This window comes from Hipposideros armiger, unplaced genomic scaffold, assembly GCF_001890085.2.
Source record: "Hipposideros armiger isolate ML-2016 unplaced genomic scaffold, ASM189008v1 scaffold_40, whole genome shotgun sequence".
In the NCBI taxonomy this organism is placed as follows: Eukaryota; Metazoa; Chordata; class Mammalia; order Chiroptera; family Hipposideridae; genus Hipposideros; species Hipposideros armiger.
The window spans coordinates 3798539-3824960 of record NW_017731390.1 but is presented as its reverse complement, the minus strand read 5'-3'; the positions used below and the strand labels follow the sequence as shown (position 1 = coordinate 3824960).

The 26422-nt window shown below is 55.5% G+C and overlaps 1 protein-coding gene across 2 annotated transcripts in view; it reads right to left on the bottom strand.

Annotated features, from left to right (window-relative positions):
- Positions 1-434: 434 nt before the first annotated feature.
- Positions 435-26422, bottom strand: part of MLLT6 (MLLT6, PHD finger containing) — a 34128-nt gene continuing 8140 nt past the window's right edge. The window contains exons 3-24 of one of the 2 annotated variants that reach the window (XM_019638663.1): positions 26287-26422; positions 25019-25098; positions 24478-24532; positions 24146-24255; positions 23136-23239; positions 22788-22881; positions 20351-20521; positions 19561-19659; positions 16370-16583; positions 15346-15960; positions 14700-14881; positions 14363-14471; positions 13163-13229; positions 12814-12959; positions 12098-12295; positions 11905-11993; positions 10440-10789; positions 9925-10015; positions 8553-8909; positions 3060-3095; positions 2390-2509; positions 435-845 (exon numbers count right to left, since the gene is read on the bottom strand). In XM_019638663.1, coding sequence (XP_019494208.1) covers positions 660-845; positions 2390-2509; positions 3060-3095; positions 8553-8909; positions 9925-10015; positions 10440-10789; positions 11905-11993; positions 12098-12295; positions 12814-12959; positions 13163-13229; positions 14363-14471; positions 14700-14881; positions 15346-15960; positions 16370-16583; positions 19561-19659; positions 20351-20521; positions 22788-22881; positions 23136-23239; positions 24146-24255; positions 24478-24532; positions 25019-25098; positions 26287-26395 — 3582 coding nt within the window. In that variant the 5' untranslated portion in view covers positions 26396-26422 and the 3' untranslated portion in view covers positions 435-659. Of the gene's footprint in view, positions 846-2389; positions 2510-3059; positions 3096-3449; positions 3593-8552; positions 8910-9924; positions 10016-10439; positions 10790-11904; positions 11994-12097; positions 12296-12813; positions 12960-13162; positions 13230-14362; positions 14472-14699; positions 14882-15345; positions 15961-16369; positions 16584-19560; positions 19660-20350; positions 20522-22787; positions 22882-23135; positions 23240-24145; positions 24256-24477; positions 24533-25018; positions 25099-26286 lie in introns of those variants that run through there. The other variant, XM_019638664.1, reaches the window with a different exon arrangement.

Sequence of the window (26422 nt, the reverse complement as noted above, 5' to 3'; positions counted from 1 at the left end):
CGGCCTCTGGACGGCCGCTCACAGCGGCTCTTGGCAGCTCACACCGGCTGCCAGCTGCTCACGCTGGCTGCCAGCCACACACAGCTTATGGCAACCCACTGCAGCAGGGGCTGCAGCCTAATGCCGTTGCCGGCAACTCACAGCAGCCCAGCTCCAGGTCGAGCCGCCATTCACCATCTTAGGTGTAGAGGGCAGTGTTACTGGCCCCCATGTGGCATCCTAAGCTAGCTCTCAAGCAACATGCCACTCGGCCGGCCCTTGAATGAGTTCTTAACCAACTGAGCCACTCGGCTGGCCCTTTCCTCATGCTTCTTGTGTCCGAGCTCAACCTGCCTTGGAGGACCCCATACGGAATGAACCTGAAGTGCCCCCACCCTGTGGCTGACCAGGTGCCCCCAGCCCAGGTTAGGATCCAGAGCCAGTGACCACAAGAATACCGCTCTGGGCAGGCATGCCTGTTTAATGACATCTCCACCAGCAGACGTTGAACCAGGGGCCTGTTTCCGGCTGCTCCAGATTGGAAACCTCAGGTGATGGCTTGCAAGTCCTTTACAAGCAGGCTGTGGGTACTGGGGTCCCTGGATGATTCCTTCTTGGGCTTGGCACTCACTTTCCCACAAAGGATGTGCCTGTCAGAAAGGCCTGGGGCTGGGTAGCAGCTACCCACTCAGTGGGGAGCCCACTTCTGCCTTCTGTATCCGCTCGCTCCTGTGGGTGCCATCACAGTATGGGGGCTTCTGAGTTGCCTTGCAGGTGCATAGGGCCACTATGCGGGTCTCCTGGGCCTTGAACTTGAGTGGGGAGAGGCCAGTGCGTTGGAAGAAGTGGGAGCCATCGCAGAAGGGCTGGTGAGGGAAAGAAAGAAATTAGAAACCCAGCCCCACCTGCTGGGGCTGGGCAGGTCTGGGAAGAGCTACACACCCTGGTTAGGGCGCAGGCTCCTGAGTGACAATGCCAGCGTTCATTAGTTTACCTCTCATGTAATTTGAGGGTAATAAGAGTCGAGTTGTCCCAATGAAATGAGTAATGGTTATTATGTACTTTGCATGTAGTAAGTGCTCAGTAACTTTGAGTCATGACAGCATTGTTCCTGAGGCTACAAGGACAGAATTTTCAAGGTGAAATGAGACCTTGGGTATCAGCAGCGTTTACACTGATAGGTTGGTGTTTGTTTTCTTCCCAATGGCTTTGAGTCTCCATTGGTTCATGAACTTCATTTCCATCCCCATAGTCTGAGGTAGAAACTCTGGGTTAGGGAGATCCTGTGTGCATCACAGGGCTTTAAGACAGGAGTTATCAATTTTTTTTTGGCTCCAGGAAACAATGGGGCATATTGTTGGGAGTGGATGTTACAGGGAGGACAGGGATATCCCATTGTGAACTGGCTGCCTGGTGCCAGCATATATTCCCTGTCCGTCCAGGGAGGTGTTCAGAGACGGGAGTGGAAACCAAGGCCCAGGGAAGTGCCGTCACTTGTTATTAGTGGGCCTCCTGACCTTGGGGCCAGGGTGGGGTAGGTGAGATGAGAGGGAAATAAGCAAACATCAGCCACCAGTTCCCAGGGGGCAGGAGGCAGAGAGGTGAGGCCACATGACAGCTGGCATTCCCTTAGCACTGCTCCGCCCTCATGAGGACCTGCTCACAGTCAAATCAGTGGCAAGGGAGGGCTGCTGACACCATGCCACACCGCTTGGAGGAAAACAGTTCTAAGAATTCAGCTCAGGAAGGATAGGGGCCCTGGAGGCCAAGACTATGTGGCAGGTTCCTGCAGGATGAGAGGCTCCTGAGGCAGAAGGGAGAACCAGTTGGGAGCAGGGAGCCAGGCTGAGAAGAGAACAGGCCGAGGCAGGCAACCAGGGAAGTCACATAACTAGAAAGGGGAGGGCTTTCAGAAAACACCAGGAAGGGGCACTTGGGGGCAGCGGAGCTGGGCAGAGTTCCCAATGTTGGGGTCCTAAGACTGGGAACCTTTAGCTCAGCTGCTTCCTGGAAGCAGCAAGGAGGGAGAGAGGCGAGCCTCTCAGTGCTTGGAGTAGAAGCCTGGAATATCCCTCTGAGGAGAAGGGAGCACCAGAAGCCAAGTCCAGAATCCTGGGCTCCACCCATCTGGCTGTGTGACAGTTTCTGTCTCTCTGGGCTCATTGCAAAGGCTGGATGCAGAGAACTGAGCTCAAGGCTGTGGGTGGCACTGGCCTAACAGTATTCTTTCACCCCCAACCTCCCTTGTCCTTCAGGCATGTGTGGGGAAAAGAAGACCCATCCTGAGTGGGAGCTCCCAGGAGACACCCTGCTGTTCCCAATCAGGGGTGTTATATGTCAGTGTGTGTGTGTGTGTGTGTCTGTGTGTGTGTGTGTGTGTGTGTGTGTGTGTGTCTGTGTGTCGTCTCACCTGCTTCTTGCTACGGCCACACACACACCACCTGTAGGTTTTCCCTGCCACCAGCTCCATCTTGATGGGTGTTTTCAGGGCCACCACGGACTTGGCTGGGACTTTGGGGAACCATTTGGCCTGTGGCAGGAAGATGAAGGGCTCGGCGTCAGCCCTGACCCTGGAAGCACTTTCCTGCCTATGGCCTTGTCCAGTTTCCCATTGGCCCTGGCTTGTGGCAGGCTTCTTCTGCAGGAGGCTGATCTGATGCCACCCAGCAAAGACACTCCTCCCTGGGTACTATAAGGGCGCTGAGTTCCAGACAGGGAAGGGACTTCGCGGCATTCAGGTTTTGGGGCCCAGCTGCCTTCCCTTCAAACCCTAGCTCCACCTGGGTGCTTGGGAGGGGAGGGCCAGGATCCTGCCAGCCCAAGCGGGCCAACTGCACCCTGGGGCTCGGTTTATCAGGCACCACTGTTGCCAGCGCAGAAGACTGGCTCCCTGCCCTGTGCCCTCGGGTCCAGACTACCTCCCCTGAGCCCTGGGAGGTGGCTACAGGCAAGGCATTCGCAGGCTAGCGTCCCGGAAGCAGGGCTGACCCTGTCTGGTTCCATTCCCTGGTGTCTGTCTACCTTTGGGATCTCTGAGCCCGGGGAACTTGAGGGGAGAGAAGGGGAAACGGGGTATTTACCAGCCAGGAGGAGATATCCCGCCTCTGGTTCAGCTTCTGCAAGGCACGTAGTCATCACCAGACGGTGGTTTGGAAACAGAAAAATAAAGTCAATAGAAAGAAGCGGAGAACTTCCAGGGGTAAGTCATCCGGGAGGGAAGAGACAACGGCTTAGGGGCGTAGGAGGAATGAGAGCGTGAGAAAATGGGCCACAAGAGAGGAAGGCGAGTCGCCGGGGAGGTGCTGGCACGCAGCAAGCGCTCTGGGAGGGCTGCAAAGCACCAGGCGAAGCGGAGACTTGGGGTCGCTCAGCGGAGGGGCCGGCAGGACCCGGCACGAGGGGCGGGGGGAACCTCGAGCGAGGAGAGGAGGGGCCGGGCCGCGGGCCGCACCGGAACGGAGGATGCTCACCCAGGGCACCAGTCGCAAAAGCGCACCCCCGCCGTTCATACTGGCCCCCAACGCCACGCCACGCCTGCTCCGCCCAGCGCCCGGGTCACCTTAACGCTTCCGCCGCCTCCGGGCCAACGGGGCCCCGCCCCGGCCCGGAAGACTCGCCTGGGTTCCGCTCGGGTGGGGGTTGAGGGCCTGCGCGGTCCGGTCCAGCCCCAGCCGCCGGAAGCCAAACCAAATGCCAGCCCTGCAGCCTGCTCGGGTCCCCTGGGGGATGTGGATGGGGCTCTCCGGGCGCCCCCTTTTGTACAGGCGTGTCTGCGGAATGACCGCAGAGCATAGCCTCTCGTTTCCTTGCCTGCTCCTCTCAGGCCACACACACCCTCTCACACCCTTGTGAGCTGGGACCCTCCTGGGAGCCGGTTTTTCCTGCAGAGTCTAAGGCAGTGTTTCTAGAAGTGCAGGGCGGGTACATCTCACCACCTAGGGAGCTAGTTTTTTAACAGATTCCCGCCGGCCCGGGCCTATAGAACATCCTCGTGGGTGGGGCACAGGTATCCAAGCGCTCAATATGCAGCCTGGGTATTTTGTGCATCCTTGTGACCTATTATTCAGCTTAAAGAAATGTAAAATATTATCCCCCATCCCCTCCCAAGGCTACTACAGTTGGCAGGCCACCTCCCTTTGCCTTCAATAAAGCCAGACAAAGCAGGGTCTCATTGGATTTTTTTTTTTTGTAAAACATTCTTTTATTAAAAGAACAAGTGCTGTATACGAACTGCCCTTCGTACAAATAACATCCGTTATACAAAGATACAAGATCCGGGTTATGCACAATTCCAGGCTTGGAGGTGGGGGGAGGGCATTGCCTTTTGGGCTGATATAAAGGAGGTTTTAGAAAGAATGAAAAAGGAGCCCTGGGTTTGCAAACTGTGGCTTCCCCTCCCTGCTCCCCTAGGAAGGGTCTGCTACATTGAGACAGGCTGGGATGGGAAGGGGAGGTGGGAGTCAGGGTTTGGGTCTCCAGTCCCCCCACCTAAGTCCCAAGTTGGGTTGGAGGAAACAAAGGGCAATGGAAGGCACCCCAGTCCCCAGCTTTTCAGTAGATCAAGTCCAAGTGGTAAAGAGCTAGACACTTAATGGGATTGATGTGACTGGAGGGAGCCAGGTATTGGGCTCCACCTTCTTCCAAATTCCCAATTGAAGTGACTTGAATCCCTCCAGGCACCTCTCCCCCGGGGAAATAAGTTGGGATAAAGGGGAATTGGGAGCGAGCTGCCTACCCCTAACTCAGGCCTACCACACACCAAGGAAGACGCTGGAAACTGGCAGGAGAAGACTGTGCCTTTGAAAACTTGTCTGCATTTCCAGTTTGGGAAAGGGAAGTGTGGCGATTACCCTTTCTCAGAGCTGGCCCCTGGCTCCGGCTCCCCTCACTTGTCTAGGCCCTTCCTAGGAGTACTTCCCTAGAACTCAGGACAAGATGGCAGGTGTGTGCTCATCAGCCTCAAGGTAAGAACACCTGGAGGCAGTAGCCGGCCCAGGAGCCTGAGGGAAAAAAACTCACACACAGGAAAAAACTTTTTAAAAGCAACCTTTAAAGTGTCATTGTCTATGAAGAGGATCCATCAGCTCTGAGCTAAGACAGTGCTACATAGACACCCTCCCACCCTGGGCACAGCCCTGCACTCACACCACACGTCACACACACAGCGACGGCTAGACAACCACATGGAGGCAGTGCAGTGGGAAGGGAGAGCGGAGGACCAGGAGGCCAGGGTCCTGAGGGCTGGTCCCCTACCCCTCCTAGGCTTGGAGGTATCACCTGTGGAGGAGCTGGCTCAAACCTTTAAAGACAGGTCCCCTCCAGCTCTGACACTCGTGCACCAGTTGTGACCTCAAGACCAGATAGCAGCTCTGCATGCACACCCCACTCACACCTCCGAGCTGAGGGTGATGACACACGAAGCTCCACTCATGCATTTTCAAACTCTACTTCTGCCCCACAAACCACATCCTTCCGCTCCCGTAGACGCAGATCTATAAATCTGCATCCCTTCCCATTCCCCATCCAAATTCATCCTGGAAAAGGGACTGAGCCTGGGAGAGGAGGGTGAGGTCAATATAGCCCCCCCCCGCCCCCCATACTGGGACCCTGCTCTCTTGTGAAGATCTCCTGGACTTTCCTATTATAAAGCTCCCTAAAAGATGGAAATGTACCACCACTCTCCTACACCGCCCCCCCCACACACACACACCCCAAATCCAGGGAGAGGGACAGCACCAATCCATACCCAGCCTAGGTCCTGTCTTCAAATCTAACCTGACAATCTGCTGCACCACAGCCTGGGGAAAGTTGGAAAACAGACTCTTGGAGATGACAACCCCAGACTCGGGTGCTGGGAGGGAGGGTCTTGGTTCCAGTGCACTAAATCATTTAGACCTCTCACCCTCTACCACAGCAGCCTTGGGTGGATTCACTTCATCACCATCCAGCAGAGAAGTTGACTTCAGCTCTAAGTTGGCGGGCCTTGGGCAAGGGCGTGGGTGTGAATGAATTATTCTTTTAAGAATCTCTAAAGGTTATTTTTCTTTTCAGTGGTTTGGGGGCAGGGAGTTAGAGAGCTTAATAGATGAAGATGAATAAAATGCTGAATTCTATAATTTCTTTCTAACTGATATTTAGCAATAAAAAGTGAGTATTTCTGAGGTCATCACAACTGCATCCCCCCTCCCACAAGCCCTTGCAAGTGCCTAAGAAATTGCCTCTGAAGGATTCCCACCCCCCCTCCATTATCTGCTCCCTAACATCTTACAAAGTCTTATCAACAGGAATATTAATATTATTTTCAGTATCAGAAAAAAACCAGTTGAGCAGCACAGGCAAAAATATATCTGCACTACATTTCTGTCATTGCCAAAAATATACACATCTTCTTTGCTTTATTTAAAAAAAAAAAAAAAACCAACAACAACAAAAACCCAAACAGAAGCACACACACAAAAAAATCCACACATGCAAAGAAACTGACAAAACATGAGCATCAGGGAAAGCTGGAAATGCCTTCTCCTGGCTCCAACCCCAGTGCAACTGAAACACAGACACAGGCTTCAACCTTGCCCCTCTCCTGGCTGTCCCACTGGCCCCTCGGCCTTTGCCACCAAAGGCTCTGGGCAGGTGGAGACTCTTTAAGGTGAAAATTTAAGTGTTGCCCACTATACCCGGGGAGGGAAATAGCTGGTGGGCAAAAGGACAGTTGTTAGGTCAGCTTAAGCTTAAGTCTCCCCTGGTTGGTGGTGGTAGTTGGGGGTTGGGGGGTAGGGTGCAGGAAGCAGGCTGGCTAATTCTGGGAGGGAGGTCTTCACTAAAGAAAGCGGCACTTTACCCACCCCTGCCCAGTCCCCCAATCCCTGGAGCTCCCCTTGTGCCAGGAAGGCAGGACCAACTACCAGTGGGGGAAGAGGAACTCTGAGACTATGTGGGGTCTGGGGGAGGGAAGGCAGGATATTACCCTGATTCAAAGCCCTCAGCCCCCAGTTACTCTCCAATATTGGAGTACTGTTCTGGTTTTTGTTAACCATTCATGCCCCAGAAAGGGACCAAAGTTGGTGAGGTGGGGAAGGTACGAACAAGAGCTGGGAGGCCCCCCCCCACACTCCGCCTCTGAGCACTCCTCCTATCCCTGCCCTCAGCTGCTCCAGGTCCAGGAGGAGACAGACAGACACACACGCAAACGCACACACGCTCTCTGAGTCAGGCAGCTCCATCTCCCCACCCTCGGCACTCCTAAATCCAATAGTGCAAACAAGGGGCAGGGCACCCAGGGGGCTGGACCTCCTCCCCCTGTCCCCCACCGTCCCATCATTGCCCACGCCCCCAGAGGTGGGGAGGCTTGGACAGAGTTTGAGGCCATCCCACCCCTTTCTCAGCCCCCTAGTCTGTGGGCTTTTACAAGCTCAGCTTGTGACCCTTTTTGGGGGCAGGGGAAAAAGACTGGTGAGAAACAGTCCAAGGGATCCCTCCTGCCATCTGCCCTAGTTGGGAAGAAACCGCAGGTACAGAAGGACCACCCCTTCTTCTATAACAGATTTCTGTGAAGGGTCAGGCCCAGGGCCTGTCCCCCACATTCTCCCCACTCAAGTGCTGCTCCATTTTATGTGGCAGGTCCAACCAACCCCCCACTTATGCCGTGGCCCACTTTGCTCTCTGGGGGACCTCAAAACATCTGCTGAGAGTAGGGGCTCCTAGGCGGACTTAGAGCCTGTCCTCCCTCTGGGCCCCTCACAAAGGGTTAGTGCAGAGGGGGCAGGGGGCCAGGTGGAAGGAGCCCCCCCCTCTCATCTCAGTCCTCAGCACCGGCGCATCCCACACTCCCGTCTCAGCACGTGCTCTCCAGTGTCTGGGCGCAGGTGCCTGCTCCAGGTTAGGACCCCTTAGGCCAAGACTGCCCCCTCCACTTGCAGGGGGGGGTCAGGAGGGGTGTGGGTGGATTTAGCCTTTTTCCTGGTTAGCTGAGGCTCCTTTGTCAGCGGTCTGGAAAGAGAGGAAGGGAAGCTGGGGGTTTGGAAGGTGTCTAGTCCTAAAACCCAGTTGAAAATAGCTCCCTGGGTTAAGAAAGCTGTTGTAGGGTACAGTGAGGGAGCCCCGCTACAGCTCCTGGACTGGGCTCTGGTGGGTGCACACCAGGGTCAGCTTGTTGAGGGAGAAGTTGCCCTGCACAAGGGTGCCTGGCTAAGCAGGCTTGTGCCAGCCAAGGCCAGCATCCCAGGCCCTTGCTGTATGCCCTCAGAGGAAGGAGGGAGGGCCTTTCTGGAAATGGCCCACCCAGAGCATCATCTTTGTCTAATTGGTCCACTCAGAGAGGAAACAGCCTTTTCTAATTGTTCCCAGAGGAATGCTGTTTTCTAATTGGTCCTTGTACTACGAGCCCATGTTCAGGGTGTATCTTTCTTGGATCTACAGAAGAGCACCCACGTGCTAGCAGAGGCCCTGGCATCTGGAGCAGGAGTGCTTTGCTGACCTAGGGGTCACTTCCTTCCTCTTGATGATGTACCTTCTGATGCTCCACCTCTGCCCATCCTGGAGAAGGAAGACAGGATGGCCCCGGACCCCTTACTCACCCCTCCTTTGGGGCCACTGCCACTGCCGTCTGCTCCCGACAGGCTGAGGAAGGGGTTGGTCTGGGCAGTCAGGACTGGAGGGCCGCCTGCTGCTGCTACTGCTGCAGCCGCAGCTGCTGCAGCCATGAGACTTGTGTTGTTGCTGAGGGAGGGAGCCACCAGGGCTCCGGCAGGCAGCAGGGGTGGGGCAGATGCTGTGGGCAGCAGGCCAGGAGTGCCCGCAGACAGCAGCGGGGTAGAGCTTCCTGCCAGCAGGCTGGCCATGGGCAGCTGGGAGCCCCCGGCCATCTGTAGCCGCTGCAACTCCCGCTTCTGCTGTATCTGCTGGATCATCTGGTAGACAACGGTCTGGTGTTCCTGCAAGTAGACCAGACTGCTCATCAGCCAGCGGTCCCGAGGCCAGCTAGCCCTGCTTGGCCTGGGCCCCACCCCATCACAGTGGAACCATGAGGCAGGAGACCTGGGAGATAGTCAAGGTTCTCTTTTTTCTAACTCCCCATTATGGGCCTCAGTCTCCCCATCTGGACAAGAAAGTGGTTGCGCACCATCGGTGTTTGTCAATTGGGGCGCTACAGGCCACGCACGGGGTGTTTACAACCCTGGCCCCATCCCACTCACTAAATCAGTTCCTCAACCTCCCTGACAACCACAAATGCCCCCAGGGGTGGTATGACTAACTGAAGTTGAGAAACACTAAACAAGGTCAATAGTTTTCAACTCCCCATCTTTGTTTTTTTCATTTAAGGTTCTTTTATTTTTGCTTTGAGTATGCAAAGCATTTTCAGTGTTCCAAAAACCAAAACAGGATATCAAGGTTTACCTTAGGAAATCTTGCTTCTATCCCTGCTCCCATCTGGCCCCTATAGATAACCAACTGAATTGGTTTCTTGTGTCTCTAATTTTTCTTTATATGAAAATGATGATTTTTTTCAACTCCTCCTTTTTGAAAGTCACAACTCTTTTCTCCAATGGAAATCTTAGCAGAAGCCAACATATAAGACAGACCCAAAAGGGGCTGCTCCGGTTGAGGGGTGTCACCTGCTCAGCCACCACTCCACACGGACTCTGAAGGCCTAGACACCCCCTGAAGATCCTTGGGGCTGACTGGAAATGCTCAGTCACTAAGGACTTACCATCCTCTAGACCTGCTCTCAATAGGATGTGCTGGGGACCACTACAGCCCGCCCCCCAATGCCCAGGGGACCCTGAGAGCAGCCCTTATCCCCGCCGTCCCATAAGAGATGCTGCATAGGGGCCAATGCCCCACAAGCGCAATCCCAGCCCAGCCGGGGGCTGCTCCCCCCGCCCCCCCGAGACAGGCCCTTCTGGCCGACGCAGGGAGGGTGGGTGGCCTGGGAAGGGAGGGCATTACCGGGGTCAGCTGTGGGGAGGCGAGGAGCTGCTGGAGCTGTTGCAGTTGCTGCTCTTGCTGCTGCAGGAGGTGCCTCTGCTGCTCCGTTAGGCTGAGGCAGAGGGACAAGATACAGGCCATGGGAAGGCACAGGGAGACGCTCCTCCCTGGCCCCCCACAAGTTCCCAGGCTCCCTCAGACCCAGGTAGAGAGAGGCAGAGATGTGTGGTTTTAGTGGACTAAAGAGAAATAGACTGAGCTCAGAGAGTGTAGTGGGAGGGAGACAATTTAGATGGAAGAACTTTCCCAAAAGGAAAAACTAGATTGGGGTACAAGAGATAAACACGATTTTGTCCCTGGAGAGTTGCCATCCAGAGGGCACTTACATCTAGGGAGTACCTGGGACCAAGAGGTGACTAGATTCTACACCCTGTAAGATGAGGGCTTTTTTCCTTTTGGGGAACTGTGGGTATTTGGGGGAGTCCCTCCCAAAGCCAGCCTCCCCATTCCCTTTCCCAGGCTGAGCTCTCCCTCACCTGTTGAGACAACCTGGCAGCTGCAGCGTGGGGGCCCCGCCAGCCTGGCTCAAGCCCGCAGGGTTGGGGGCGGCAGCCCCATTCAACCCCCCCAGGAGCCCATTGAGGGGCAGGGCCCCGCTGCCCGCCAGCCCCCCCAACAGCCCCTCAGCCATGGGCACAGCCCCCAGCCCCGCCGCCCCGGGTGCCCGGCCCAGGCCGTTCTGTGGCTGGGGCGGGAGCGGGGCAGGGGCCCCAGGCAGGGCCAGGGGCAGAGTAGCAGGGCTCTGCTGGAGCAGGGGCAGCGGTGGGGGCGTGCTGTGGAAGGACAGCGACGAGCTGCTGCGGCTGGGGCAGCCTGAGTGTGGGTCCTGGGGAGGGAGGGGGAAGGGAGGGGTCAGAGGGGCAGGGGGCCAGCATGACCTTCCTGGCCCCCGGCCCAGCACCCATCAGCATTCACAGAGCACAGCCACCCCCACCTCACCCCCAGGCAGAGCCACCCAGGAGGAAGAAGTGAGGCCCAGGGATTAAGGCTAAGAATCCAAACTGTCTTCACAAGTCATGTCTACAGGCCACTTCTTGGAAGCCCAGCGCCCCTCACCATCCTTGTTTAATACTGAGCATCTAGTAAACCAGATCCAGGGTTCAGTCTTAACCTGCACTGTCTCATTATTCCCATTTTCTAGGTGAAGCCATTGATTCTCAGGCTAAGTAACTCTGCAGACAGCTACAGTGAAAGGCTCAGGTTCAAATCCTATGTTCACAATTCAATGGCCTGGGTGGCTTCTCTGCCTCAGTTTACTCACTCAAAACATGGAGGTAACAGTAGTACCTATTCCATGAGTACTTATTCCATAGTGAAGACTAAACGATCCAATACTTCAAAAATCTCAGCACAGGACACAATAAAGGGCAAGCGTGCAACTAATGTTAGTTATTATGATGATGATTATTGCCCAAGTCATAGTAAGTGACAGAGAGAATAAGAAACAAGCTTATTTGATTTTAATAATAACCACAACTTAACAAGAGCACAACTGCCATCCCAGCCATCACCAATTACACAGAAATTCTTTTGTGTGAAGCATTATAATAAACCCTTCACAAATACTTCTCACACAGGCCTAGACTAACCACCTTACATGTACGGAAGAATCCCACCCCCCATTCTTCTTCACAGCCTTCAAATTATTTCCATCTTAGCACTTTTCCAGGTTTCTGATTATTGACTGTATTCTTGGATTTAACCTAACTTCAGGAGCAGGACTCTGTCCGTTTTGCTCACTGACTGCTTGGCCAGTGCCTGGCACTAAGTAGACATCTCATAATTATTATTTATCTAATGAATAAATGGATGGATCAGTCAGCCCATTGCTCAGCCAATCACTTCATTGTCCAGCCTCCAATACAGGGTGAGGTGGGACCAGGAGAGCCTTGCACCTCCCATCTCCTGCCTGTCCTCAGGGCCCCTCCCTGTGGTGCCCACCTCGGAAGACGTGGATAGCGAGTTGTCCAGGCCGAGACTGTTCTTCCCAGGGGGGCTCTTGCTGGTGCTCAAGGAATCGCTGCTGCCGGCTGAGGGAAGGGAATCAGAGAAAGAGGTCAGGGGCTAAAGTCAAGGCTAGTTCCTATCGTCTGGCAGAGGCCCCCACTCCCGGGCTGGGTGGGATAATACCTACCTTGGGGAGGCAGGCCATAGGGGCCAGGGACAGGGCCGTTGGCGGCAGGCAGGACGGCAGGCAGGGCAGGGAAGGGCACAGAGAGCTGCACGTTGAGAATCTGCAGCCGCTCCTTCTTGGCTGTCAGGCTCAGAATCTGCTCTTGAAGCCGCTGGTTTTCCTTCTGCAGAGCGTGCAGCGCCTTTAGCATCTCCACTACTGCAGAGGAAAAGCAAGAGCTACTGAGCCCCGCACGCCTGGGAAGGCGGGGCGAGAGCTGAGGGCGGGGCGAGAGCTGAGGGCGGGGCCAGGTGACCAGAGGCGGAGCCTGGCAGAGAAAATCTGAAAGAGACCTAGAAGAGAAGGCGCGGGCTAAGCGAGGGACTCAGGTGAGCTGGGGAGGCAGGACCTGGGAAGCCAGAGGTGTTGAGGCCCAGGGGCGGGACCTGAGGCTCGGTTCGAGGCCTTGTGATTGGGAGGGAAGAGGTGGCTGGAAATTCGGGCTTAGTAAGGTATGGGCCAGGAGGCCCCGCGGACCAAAGGCGGGGTACAGAGGGGTAGGAGCCAGGAGCAAGGCCTAGCAAGGGTTAAAAGTGAGGCTTAGGTTGGTAAGAGTTAAGGCTGGGGTGGGGCCAAGGGGCGGACCCTTAAAGACATCTGGGGACTTAGGGGAGAAGGGAGAACAAATTTGGGGGTCTTAGAGCAAGTCTCCCAGCCCTGCGCCACCCCCTTCTCACTGTTGACGCCGGCCTCGCCGTCGCCCTGCTTCTCCAGCAGCTGCTCCATGTTAGTCGTTCCGGGGGCTGCTGGGTCTAATTGGCTGCCCCCGCATGGTGCGGACGCTGTCTGGTCGAAAAGTGCGGGGAGGCTGCTGATGGGGGACCTGGGGTCAGAAGGGAACACCGAGCTCAGGCTTACCTCATGCCCTCACTCGTCTCCCTCTCTTCCTCCTCCCCCCTCAGGGGTTCCAGTCATCCCCTTTTGGAGCCCACCCTCTCCTGGAGCCCACCTCTCCGTCCCTTCCTCCCCAGTGTCCCTCCAGCCCCGCTCCCAGCCCCTCCCCCAAGCCGCCGCCCCCTCCCTCACATGGAAGACAGACTCTCCTGGGGGGAGGTCCCCCGACACCGGAAGCTGCAGTCCTCCAGGTCTGGCTCTTGGAAGGAGAAGGGGGGCAGGGATCAGTGGGGAAGGGGTGCGGTCGGCCTCAGGGTCCCAGCCTGGTAAGTGAGTGCGGGATCTGGGACCTTACCGCAGACCCCTTTCCCCAGGATCTCCCAACCCGTCTAGCAGTTATGTATGTCGTACGTAAGGCGCTGGGAGCCCTGGCTTGGAAACCCGGCCCCTTGGGAGGTAAGGCCATAGATCCAGTCTCTACCCCTTTCTCTGGGCAGAAAGACGCTCAACTTTCCACCTCCCAATTTCTTTCCTGGAAGCTTCAGTTACAGAAATTTGGGGTCTAGACAATCCTGGGGTGAACTTGGACCCGATCCTTGTCCTGTGAATTTGGTCTTGAAACTAACCTTTGAAGTGATTGTTTTGTGGATTAAAATAAGGTAATAAATGTGAAGTGTTAAGCTACATGCAACAAGCCCTTAATAATTATAGCTATTATGTTTTATGTGGCTTTTTATATTCATTAACTCACAAGTTGGATGGTGAAACCTTTGGTTGGACCACAGAATTCCGATTTGGGTTTCAGCAGAAAGTCACCCTACTCTCTCAGGTCTTTAATTCTGGAATCCGATTCGGGGCCCCTTTACTAAGGCCTACCTGAATTGGTTGCCGGGAGGTAGACCCCGCCCCCTAAACAGCCAGGTGATATCTCTGCACCAATCAGCTCTCTAGGATTGGTGGGGCTAACTCTCCAGGGAGAGGATGGGGCACTTGTGACCCGCCCCTTTAACATCTAAATACCTGGAGAGCAGGTTGCCCAGCTCCTGGGATCTCATAACCACTGATCCCAAGGACTCACTAAGAGGCCAATAGGGAGCTATGCTGTGGTTTTAAGAGAATTGGGCTCGGAGTCCGGGGACCAGAATTTGAGCTCTGGCTCTGCGTTTCCCTACTTCAACTGCCTTCAGTATTAATCTCTCTCCTGAGATGGAGTCGTAATTCTTCCCTGTACCCTGGTTTGTTGTGACTTTTGTTTGTTTTTGTAAGGTGGGCAATGGCCAGAGGGAGGGGGCAGCCAGAAAGCCCTCCCATCCTTTTTGGGGTGACATGCAGCTGATGGGTGCCCCTCGGGCCTTTGGGAAGAAAGGGGAATGGAGTCAGAGGCTCACATACCTGTGTGGCTGCTCTCTGCTTGGGTGAGGAGGGGGTTAACGACACCCATGGGGGTTCCAAAGATGTGGGTAGAAGGGAGGCTAAAGGTAGAGCCAGCCAGAGAAAACACCTGAGGGAAAGGAGGCAGAGTTCCGCTTAGTGGTTATTCTTGGATCTAGGGCACAACTGTGTGTACCAGGTGGAGGGGACCGGGTGTGCTGGGGAGCAGCGAGGACCAGAGGGAGAAGTTTTGGTGGTGATCAAGTCCAATCTCTCAAGTTCCCATGGAGGACTGGGGTCCTTGGCAGCCTGTCCCCCACCTGCCCAGGGATGGAAGAGCCCAGGAATAAGGCCTCACCTGAGTGGTGGAAATAGAAGCAGAGGACGAGGGGAGGGTGCTGGTGAATGGGGAGCGGCTGAGGCGGGGCAAGGCTGAGGTCCCTGGGGGCCCCAGCAGGCTGGAGGAGAGGGGGGTGCTGCAGACAGCCCGCAGCATTCCGCCACCATGGGAGATGGGGTCCTTATTACTGGTGTAGATGCCTACAGGCACAAGGACACAGAGGGAAACGTATTGTCACCAGTCTCCCAGATCCCTCCTCAGTCAGGTGGCTGGGACAGCCCCTCCCTAAGGAGAATACTCCCCTGAATCTGGCCACATACACACCAGTCTAACCCTCTTGCTGCAGAGATGTCACTTCTTGCCTGGGTAACATCTGCTTGACATGACTGCTTATTAGACTGCCCTGCCCAGGCCTAGGGAATTCCCAGCTTTTCTAATACACCAACCAAAACTTTCTAAGTCTTACTGACAATCTAACCCACTCTCTCCCACAACTATGCAGAAGACAGGTACAGGGAGTCTTCGAGGTAACTGTCACCTCCATCCTTAACTGTCCTTTGGAACAGTTTCTATCACATTTCCTTCTAACTGCATGTTAATGCTTCTGTCCTATCACTAAACTGGCTGGGTCCTGAGATGCCCTCCATCCCCAAGGGACACTAACCTGCCCCGAGCAGGGGAGACTCCAGGCTCAGGCTGGGCAGATTCCCCGAAGGCCCAAAGGTGCGGGAGGCCAGACCACCCAGGCCAGAGCTGACCAGGGAACCTCCGGAAAAGGGTGAGGCAGCAGTGGCAGTAAAGCCAGCCAGCTGGGCACCAGGCAGTGAGGGAACAGCTGGGACCCCAGTGCCCTCTTTGTTCCGGCTGCCCTTGGGACGGCCTGGCCCATGTCGACTCCTCTTGCTGGCTTTGTGCTTCTTCTCCTTCAGGCCTGTCTCAAGGGTCTCCTCAGCAGGCGCAGGGGCAGCGCTCAGTGTGGGCATCCGCTTGTGGGTGCCTGCTGAGGCCCCAGACCCCGAGGCGTGGGGAGACTTATAGTCCCCAGGGGATGGGGCCCGGGCCCGGCCTGAGCTGGAGGTGGTGGTGGAGAAGCGCATGATGGGCCCAAAACCAGAGAAGACCACCTTCTGCTCAAAGAGGTCAGCCTTGGGAGGCTCAGGGGCTGAGGGAGAGGGGGGTGCTGAAGGGGTGGGGGCCGCGGGCTTGGAGTACTTGTCCTCCTCTGGCTGCTCCAACTTGGGGAAGGCAGAGAAGTCAGGGGAGCTCTGCAGGGACGAAACTGCACAGAGGGAAAATGGAATTACAGCTGGACCCCAAATCCTTTACTCCCTCCCATTCCCAAGGTGCAACAGCGGGAAAGAGCTCTGGTCAGGGGATGGGGAACCTGGTTTCCTGTCTCAGCTGTGCCACTGTTTCCGTGTCCTGGGATGAGTGACCCCTACGACCCCCCAACTTCCCTACCTATGATAAAGTGGGAGGAGAGGAGAGAGTTCCGGCTCAAGAGGGAAGGGTTGTGGGGCAAGTTTGGAGAAGTGTAACTTGGTAGGGTTTCCCCATCTTTACCCTGAACCAATTTAAGAAGCAAATGAGATGCAAACCAATATGCAATGGCCCTTGCTAGAAAAGTGCAGGGCCAAAGGCTGTCCCATTCCCAGCCTCCTCCAGGAGGCTCACCTGCTCACACTCACCTGCAGGCTGGAAGGGCCCCCCAGAGGAGGAGGAAGAGGAGGAAGAGGAGGAGGAGGCGGAGGTGAAACTGCTCACACCTTTCCCACTGCTCAGCTTCTTCCCTTTGTGACTCAGGCTATGGCTGGAAGACTTTTTCCCCTTCGAGTCCCTGCTGCTCTCAGAGGTCTCTTGAGTGCTGGCCTCATGGTGAGAGGAGGAAGAAGCTGAGGAGACCTGAGGGAGGGAGGGGAGGGGAAGGTTGAGGCCAGCTGCCTGGGCCTAGGCTCAACTGGACTTGGGAGTGGAGCAGGAGCACATGGGACTTGAGGCTCTACTGGGAAAGCCCAGAATTAGCTTCAGGAAGGACTTCCAGGCAGGGAGATGGTGGTGGGTAGTGAGAGCCCACAGACCAGGGAGATGGGTAGGCAGCTGTGCAACTTCTGGGTGTGAGGAGAGGGGAGCGCTCTGAATGCAAGCAGCTGTCTATCCTTCACCTCAGGCAGGGGAAGAGATGAAAATGGTCCCTGAGTCTGTATGGATGTACTCATCTGTTCCTTTATTCAAGAAATACTTAGGGGGGGCCGGCCGAGTGGCGCGTTGGTTAAGAGCTGGCTTGGGACACCAGCTCTGAGCAGCAGCGCCCGGTTCGGATCCCACATGAGGGCCAGTGACACTGCCCTCTACAGCTAAGATGGTGAACAACAGCTCAACCTGGAGCTGGGCTGCCGTGAGTCGCCGGCGATGGCGTGGGCTGCAGCCCCTGCTGCAGTGGGATGCCATAAGCTACCGTGTGTGGCCGGCAGCCAGCGTGAGTGGCCGGCAGCCAGTGTGAGCTGCCGAGAGCCACGTGAGCGGCCGTCCAGAGGCCTCATCCAGGAAGAGCGCAATGATAATACCAACATGGGCCAGTGAAGCGACGTCCTCCACAACTAGACTGAAGAACAAAAGGACAGCAACTTGTCTGTTCCCCTTTCCCTGATTCCCCAGTGCTGTTCCCCTCCCCCAATTCCCCAATAAAATCTTAAAAAAAAAAAGAAAAAAGAAAAATAGTTAGGGTGACACCAGAGCAATGGACTTGTGCTGGGAAGTGGTGTGGGCAAGAAAGAGGACTGCCCTGACCCCATCCTTGGGCCCTCCAGTCATCACTCCCTCTCTGCTCACTCTAAGTTGCAGCCACCTGGCTGACACCCCATGCACTGGGCACTCCATGCCCTTCTAGACAACGTTGAGCTTGCACTGCCAAGCCCTCTGCCAGGAAAGCCTATCCTTCCTCTTCCTGGAAAACTTCTCATCCTTCAAAATCCAGCTCAGAAGTCCCCTCTTCATGAAGCCACCCTGGTACAAGTCACTGTCCACTTATTTCCAGGGCACCATGTACCCACATCAGCCATGTCAATAGCTGCCACACTGTACTGAAAAGTACTGTCCCCATGTCTGAGGCCTCCAGTAACCTCTCTGAGGGCGGCAGGGCAGGGGCTGAAGCATGGGCTCCGAGGTCGGGAGGAACAGGCTGTGAGCCTGGCGGGCTCTGCCGCTCGCCACCGTGTCATAGTGCACGGTCTCTCACCCTCACTGAGCTTCAGTGTCCTTCCAGGGCTAATTATGCCTAGTTAGAGAGTTCCGAGGCGCATGATGCCAGAAACATAGTGTGGGGTCAATAATGATGATTCTGCTGGCCGTGGCTGCTATTAATACACTGCAGAGACAGTGTCTGTGGTGGTCAAGCCAGACCGCCTGGGTTCAAATCTTGACTCCACCATTTATGAACGGTGTACTTTTAGGCAAATAACTTCTCTGTGCCTCAGTTTCTTCATTTACTAAGTGGGGTTCAGGAAATACCTACTTCATTGGACTATTTGGGGGATTAAATGAGCTAATCCCTACGCTCCCCTCCCATCCCCATGTTCTAGAAGAAAGGGTGGCATATGGTGGGTGAGTTAGGGCTTCATACTACCGCCAGGGACAGCGCGTTTCCTTCTGGTGGAGACCAGGTATTCAGGACACGTTTGCTAAACCAACAAATGCCAGAGGGAGGATGGATGGGGGAACAGCGCCACCCTGCACTGCCCTCCCTGGGCGGAGCCCTTGTCTCCTCTTCTTTTTTGTTCTTTTCAACAGCTGGAGTTCTGAAGGGAGCCAGATGTGGTTCTGAGAGCAAGGGAGGAGAGCGACTAGGGGGAGGGGTAGCTGAAACGCTGGGGTGGGTGGAGGGGCAAGGGCAGAATGCACCAACATATCCAAGGGGACACCCAGCCACTGGGGGAACTCCCAGATCTCGGGTTCTCTCTTTCCACCTGCCTGCAGGTCCCTGGGAAAGGTCAGAGGGCAGAGATGACAAGCTTTTCCAGGTGAGTTCTGGGAAGCAGGGAGGGGAGGGTTACAGGGACAGTTGCCACAGCAACATCACCCTGGAAACCTGAGCCTCCTGCTAAGATGCCCAGAGCTCTGCCAACCTCCTGAGGCAGTGGAAATGAATGGGGCAATAATGGTGACAGGAAGAAGCAGTTTCTCCAGGCCCTTGTTCTCTCCTTCCCTGGGGAGGGCTGGCTGGAAGGAGGGGCAGAGAGGGCTGCTCTGGCTTGGGTTAGTGACTCCCTGGCCTCAGGTAGGGCACGCCAGTTGCTTGTCCAGTTGTTGCCCATTTCTGGAGACAGGCCTAACATACACACCTTGCCCCTACTGGGAAGCTGGGATGAGCGGGGAGTTCGGTGTTGTCAGGGACCTGCTCCCCATGCTACCATGCGCTACCCTTTCAACCCCTCCAACCTGCGTGGAATGGGATTTGTAAGGCGACAGACTCTAGGTGTCTTTCTGATGTTGAGGCGGGGTGAGAGGGTAGGGTGCTCTCTACCTAACTCTGGGAAACAGGGTCCTAAAAGCTTGGAGAATTGGCCCGAGTACTGTACCCACAGACAAGAGCCCAGTGTTGAGGCCCTGTGCCTGGACAGAAGCAGATGTGAACATCTGGCAGCCAGCGGACAGGGCGGTACCCTACCCCACCCCCGCCCTCCTGGTTGGTCAGTGATCCGTGGGGCTGAAGAACACAGGCCCCTCCTAGGCTAGAACGGGAGTTGAGGGGGTTGAGGTGCGGCACAGAGGCACATTAACCTGAAGCTCTGAGGGGTGCCCAGGGCCCTGGCTCCCCCTGTCCTCTCACACTTTGCCCCCTCCCAATACCATGGCCATCCCTCCTGGGTGTGGGCAGCAGTACCTTGTCAGCAGTGGGGACCATGGGAGGGGTGAGGATGCTGGGGGGTGACTCAGGCCGCTTCTTGTGCTTCTGTTTAAGGCGTTCCTTGTCCTTTCGACTCTGGGGAAGAAGAGGTGACCAGATATTGGTGTTGGGGGCGCTTTGGGTGAAGATAAACATGACATGTTCATGTGGGGAGTGAACTCCTCTGAGAGATGGGTTTTGTGGCCATCATCTCTCCCTATGGAGAGACTGGGGGACTTTGGCTGGACAGAAGTGGCTCAGGCAGGTTCCTCTGAGAGCCGGCAGCCCCTCCCCCTCCTCCTCCCTGCCTGCTAAAAATAGCCTGTCCCATTATCACGCCAGTGACACAGAGCACCACACACGTGAGCACGCACCTGCAAGGGTGTCCACTCAGGACACGGAGCTGTGCAGAGTGACGGGAGCTGGGCACCCTGTGACGCGTGGCATGAGGGGAAGCAGGCATGTACATTTACAAACCAGGCTGACGCAAGGCTAGACTGTGGAGATGTGTGCAAACGCGCAGGCCATGTGTTAGGAGCTTTGGGGACACTGTCACGTTATGCGGAGGACACTGGAGGAACCACACAAACACAAAGAGCCCCAGGGAAGCCAGACCCTCACCTCACTGTATGACCCTCACATATTCTTCCTCAGTCCCCTCCCAGTTCTCAGTGGCCTCAGTGGAAGGGGCAGGCCCCAAGACCCTGCGGGTACCTTGTGGTGGCTTCTTAGCAGAGGTGTGTGTTTGTGAGTAAGGACAGGACCAGCAGAGACAGAAGACATTTACCTTCTTCTGGCCCCTCTCGTGGTGGGAAGGGTGCTTCTCCTGCTGGGTGGGTGGTGAGGAGGACCGGCTTCTCCTGCCAGTGATGAAGCCACTGCTACCTCCCCCGGTGCTGCTGCCTCCTCCTCCTCCTCCTGCTCCCCCACCTGCCCCGCTGGTGTGCCGGGAAGTCTTCTGGGGAGAGAATTGAGAGGAGTTGCCAACCTCTCCTCTCTTTAGTTTAGGGAAAGGTTCCTGAAGGTCAAGTGATCCTGGGGGCCAGTCCCCTGCCCTTCCTGTCACTAAGAAGACCTTGTGTCCTCAACGACGCTCTGCTCAACAGAAAAGAATTCTCTCGAGCTTCCCCAGCCTGTCCAGTGCACAGTTTTGGCAACTGAGGCCCAGAAGAGCCAGGGGTTTTGGCTGCAGCAAGGCACGCTGGACTCCAGCAGGACTGGGGCCCCTCCTTCTCTCACCCACCTCTTTCCATGGTGCCCTCTTGGCCTGTCTCAGGCAGCCTAAGCCATGGCCCACCTCCACCTCCTTCCCTGGGATAGAAGATGTGCGAGGGACCCTGGTGGGAGCCCCTGCTCCCCTGCACTCCACACCCCATCCTCCCCTTCAGACACTTTGCTCCAGCTATCAGCCCTTCTCCCTTGTTCCTGGCCCTCTGACTCCACCACACACAGTTCCTTCTGTCCCAAAGGGCCTGCTGCCCTTAAGAAGGGGGAAGTAAACATCCACAATAAAACCCCTAATGACCTCTGTGCTGCCTGTCCTCCCAGCCAGGGCCTGCCCCCTCCTTCCCTTCACTACTAATAGACTCCCCACTGCCCAGTCTGATGGCTTCACCTGTCTCAGACTTGCAGCTGCTCCCTCTAAGGTCACCCACTACCTCCCAATTGCCAAACCCAGGGACTAATTTCAGACCTCATCTGACCCAATCACCCCCCAAGCGATGGGCACCGCTCCTATCCTGCCAAGCTCTTAAAACTCTCTTCACACCTTGACCCACCCTACTCTGGTGGGCACCTGGGGATTCCAGCCCCAGCCTTATACACCTTGGGCTGGCACTACCACCCTGTGTGGAGATCTGACATCCACCAAACCTAAACATTCCCATTTGGCATGTCTTTTAAACCACACCGAGCTCCCTACCTTGTCCTAAGTCATCAACAAACCTTGAAGCCAAGGTGACCATATGGCTTATGATCCAAACCAGGATACAATTGAAAATGAAAGGGGTAACTATCAATAATTACACCAGAACAAGAGGTGCAAACTAGGACTGTCTGGGATTGACCAGGTCAGATGCTAAGCCTACAGAAGCCTGCTGCACCCCTGTTCACAGCATCCCCAGGTACTCAAGCCCTATCCACCCAGCATCGAGAGCCTGGGTCCTACATGCCACCCTCAGCTCCTCCTCAGCCATCCCCACACGTAGGCACGTCTACCTAGAAGTGGTTCTAGAGTCCAGCCTCATCCCTCCATTCCCCCCCTTCTCGCAGCTGTCTCCCAGCCGCCAGCCTCAGCCCTTTGGATCGAGCTTCACAGCGCCTGCCAGGGTAATCTTCCTAAAAAACAAATCTGATCATGTTACCCTCCCACTTACAAGCAGCCTTACAAGCCTGTGGCCTGGGGGTGAGGTCCAAGCTGAGTTCCCCATCAGGACACAGCCTACCTCTCCAGGACACCCCACAGCTTCTGGAACACGTAGGTCTTTTCACAAATATGAGACAGTACCCCTTCTCAAGCCTCTCCTTGGGTCCCTGAGGCCTGGCACCGAGGTAAGCCCAGCTGTGGCCCTGCCTGAGCTTTCTTACCTCATCTCCTCCCTTGTCCCCACCAAACACCCTGTTCTGCTGCTCAAGAAATTCTCCTCTTTTCAGGACTAGGCCCATGTCAGTCCCTTTGCCTGGGATTCCCCCCTTTGCTTGGCAAGCTCCTGAGGCGCTTTCAAATCAGACTGCCTGTTCTAAATCCCATACACACTGTGAGATAAGTTACATAACCTTGTTGGGTCTTAGTTTACTCATCTGTAAGATGGGAAAATATAGTATGCCTAGTTCTTAGGGTTGTAGGGAGGATCACGCAAAATAACACACATAAAGAGCTTAGTACAGAGGCCAGGGCACAGTACTCCCCCACCACCACCCACATTTTGGCTCTTATTGTTCCCACCTCCGCCAGCTTTTCTGCTAACTCTTCTTTGAAGCCTCCCAGGCTCTGACAGGCAGGGTCTGAGCTCTGTCTTCTAGGATGGACTGTTTGGTTCAGCTCTGATTCACACCCCTCAGCCTGTGCTTCAATTTACTCTTCATCCAAAGAAGAGATCCTCAAGGGCAGGGACTAGGTTTCTTTCATCTCTGTCCTCCCAGCATCAGGCACCAGCCTGGCCCAGAGCCCATGCCCTCTAAACCATGGCTGACTGACCCACTCCCGCCTGGCAGATGAAACTCACCATCTTGCTGAAATGGTATTTGCAGTAGCCGCAGTACTTGACATTGTCGACCTCCAGCACTTCTTCCTCACATAGCAGGCCTGCCATTTGGGCACTAACCAAAGAGGTCAGATTGAGAAGGGTGTGGCCACAAACCAGACCAGCCTCCTCCCTTGTATTCTCTTGGACCCCAGCTGGGACAAAGCCAAGATCATCCAAGGAAAGCACTGCCACGATCACCAGAGACAGCAGCTGGGACGAGCCCATCTGGCGGCAATCCATGGCAAACATCCGAAGGGGTGGGTACAGCTGGCCTGGGATCCCAGAGAACCCTGGAAGGGGAGGACTGAAGGCAGGCAGGGGTCTCACCAGGTGACATGGAAAGCTTGTCGACATCCATGACGGTTACAGGTCATACAGGCTCCCGAGGCTGCCTTGCTCTCCCGGCCCTGCTCCTCGCAGATGTAACATGTCTGCAGGACACAGAGTAATTGTCCGCTCTTCCCTTCCACCTAAGGGACCCCTCAATTCCATCCTCTCCCCATGATCCTAAGTCAGGGCTACCCAACAGAACCTTCTGTGATGATGGAAATGTTCTATGCTGCACCGTCCAATACAGTAACCGTGAACCACATGAGCTATTGAACACTTTAAATGTAGCTTAGGAACTGAATTTTAAATAGTATTTAATTTTAATTAATTTACATAGCCACATGTGACTGGTGGCTACCATAATGGATAGAGCAGTCCTTGGATGGTGAGCCCTATAAGGCCAGGACTGTGTCTGCCTTGCTCACTGATGAGCTTATTCCTACCTCTCAGCCTTTATATATGTTGGTTCCTTCTGCCTGGAACCTGGAACCCCATCCTCCTTAAGGCTGGCTCCTTCTCATCTCCCAGCTCCCAGCTTAAACATGTCTTTCCTTGACCACTTTATTTAAAGGGAGCCCCCCGAGGTATTATTTCAGTACCTTGTTTACTTCACAGCACTTACTACAAACATTTACTTTATTCGCTTGTTTACTAACATTTACAGTCTTCCCACATAAGAGTGTGAGTTCCACAGGGCAGGGAGCATATCTCTCTTGAACAATACTGCACACTGAACCTAGTGGTACCTTGCCCCAGGTTTGGCATATAATAGTCACTCAGTAAATGTGTTCAGTGCATGAACGAATGAAGTGCTTGCTAAGGTCTACCCTGTGGCAGCACTTGAATTCCAGAGCCTGAGCATGTGTCTGTCAGTGGAAGGTGCCTACCCACCTCCTGAGTTCCCTGAAAATATGGACTGGAGAGAATCAAATTACACTGGATGAAGAGCAAGGTGGAGGGACCCGGCTGGGAGGGGGACTGGTACCAGCATGGTAGGGGCTGCTGACCTTGTTGAAGCGATCATGAGGCACATACTGCAGCACGATGGGCTCCATGGTGAGCACGTTGGCAAACTGCACCTCAGGGATGTAGAGGGCACACACCACATGGGCCCAACCTGGGGCAATGTGGGGCTGGCTTCAGCTGCGATGGCAAGCCCGAGACCCTGACCACTCACAGCCCCACATTGCAGACAGTCCCTTCCTCCATGGCCTTCCCATCAGAGTCCAATGCCAGCCGGGAAACTGAGCCCCCAACCCCACTCCTGCCTTCCCAGACCCTGCTCAGGGGGCCTTGCTGACCTCAACAGATGAGCCCTGGAACTCAGGTTCCCCCTCACCTCCATTGTCAGTCCTCTTCAATGCCCCATCTTTGTGTGGGCACAGCTCACACCTCTGCCAATGCAAAGGGGCACAAGAATTGAGGGGAGCCTTTTCAAAAGGGGGTGGGGGATCTGCTGAGCTGGGACCCCCTGAACACATTCAAAGGGCCCCAGGAGAAAATGATAAGCTGTCTATGGGGGGATGGGTAGGGGTATAGAGGAAACAGGGTTGGCCACGAGTTGGTAATTGTTGAAGATAGATGACGGGGCCATGAAATCAGTTATAGTATTCCCTCTACTTTTGTACACGTTGGAAACTTTCCAGAATAAAAAGTGCAAACAAACAAGCAAGCAAAAATAAAAGGTCCTGTGCCAGAGGTGGGGCAGAATGAGGGATGAGCTGAGGGAGAGATGGGGCTGGTGATAGGTGTGCAGGAAACAGGAAGTCTTGTGTGACAGTCCCACCCTAGCCTCAGCCTCAGCCTCAGCGTACCCTAGCTTAACCAGGGGAGATGCTCAGGTATATGGGTTGAAGGGGGAAGGGCAGTCTCAAACTTACCACCCTGGCTGCTCGCTCCTGAGATTCACATTTCCGGCAGAACCAGGGTCCTGTTGGCACCTGGACGATGCCATAGCAAGCTGGGGGTGGGGAAGGAGAGTCATGGAGTAAATCGGTCAGCAGTGGCCTTTCCCAGAGTAACCTGGGGGGAAGGGGTTACTCTAAAGGACTAACTAGAGCCAGTTCCAGCGTATGGGTAGGGTGCTGTTCCTACTAGCTAGCCAGCAGGACCACAAAGAATGGCCAACAGCACAAGGCCAGCCTTCAGCCATACAACCAAGCACTCCAGCAGGGGCAGGAAGCCTGAGACCTTGACCTTAAAGTCTAGAAGATCCTCCCCCTGTGCCCTTTCTAGACCTAGCCTCTGACCGAACAGAAAAAACCAGAGGGGCAACATTTACAATACTCAAACACGTTTTTTGTTGTTATGGGGGGGGGGGAGCATTTCTTAAAGGGCCAGTAAGGTAAGAGGCGGTGAAGTTGGGGGTCCAAGAACCTCTTCTTCTGCCTCTAACTATAATAGGTACAGGTCAAAAGTCAAGGCTGAGGGCAGGTGCAGTGCAGGTAACCTATACCAGAGTGGCAGGAAGAGCCTACAGCGACAACATTTAGGGCTGTCCCAGGAAGGGGGAGCAGCTGGCTGTGCCAGACAGGCGGGAGATACCAGCCTGCGCCCTCGGCAAGATTCCTCAAGGAGTTAACTCCCGAACCATGTGCTGCTGGGGGAAACTCCAAACCTCCCTCTTCTCGATTCCGGCCCCCGGCACAACCTCGCTCCTATCCACAGCTCCTCCCCGGAGGATTTTAGGAGTCCCCTCTCCCCTAGGACCCTTCTCCTCCCTTCCCAATTCCGCTCCTCCCAGTATCCGGAAGCGGGAGGAGGGATGACTCCCCCTTGACCTCTCCCTCTGGGAGCCTGGACCAAAATAACCGGGCAGGAGGGGACATCTCGAAGGTAAACATTCCGCCAGCAGCCCCGACATTAGCGGTGTGGGACGCGGAGAGTGCACTCATTGCCCCCTAGACTGTCCCCAAACTCCCTCAACTTGGGGTGGGGGGCGCGGGACTGGAACAATAGACAAGAAAACAATGCCTGACCCGGTCCTCCAGGACCGGGCGGGGGGAGCCCCCCCGACGCCTCCCTTTCCTTCAGGTGGGGGTGGGGGAGGGGCGCCCGAGCCCCGGGAGGTCTCCGGAGGGCGCGGCCCGGGGCGCCCTGCGCACACCGCCCCCGCAGTCCCGCCGCCCCCCGCGGGCCACCCCCGTACCTTGGTGGACAGCCACGCTGCACGCGTGCCCATCACAGTAGACCAGCGGGTTTTCGGCCCAGCCCCTCTCGTCCGAACATACGCAGCAGCCTCCTACCATCTCCTTCATACTCCCATGAGCTCCCTCCGGGGCTGG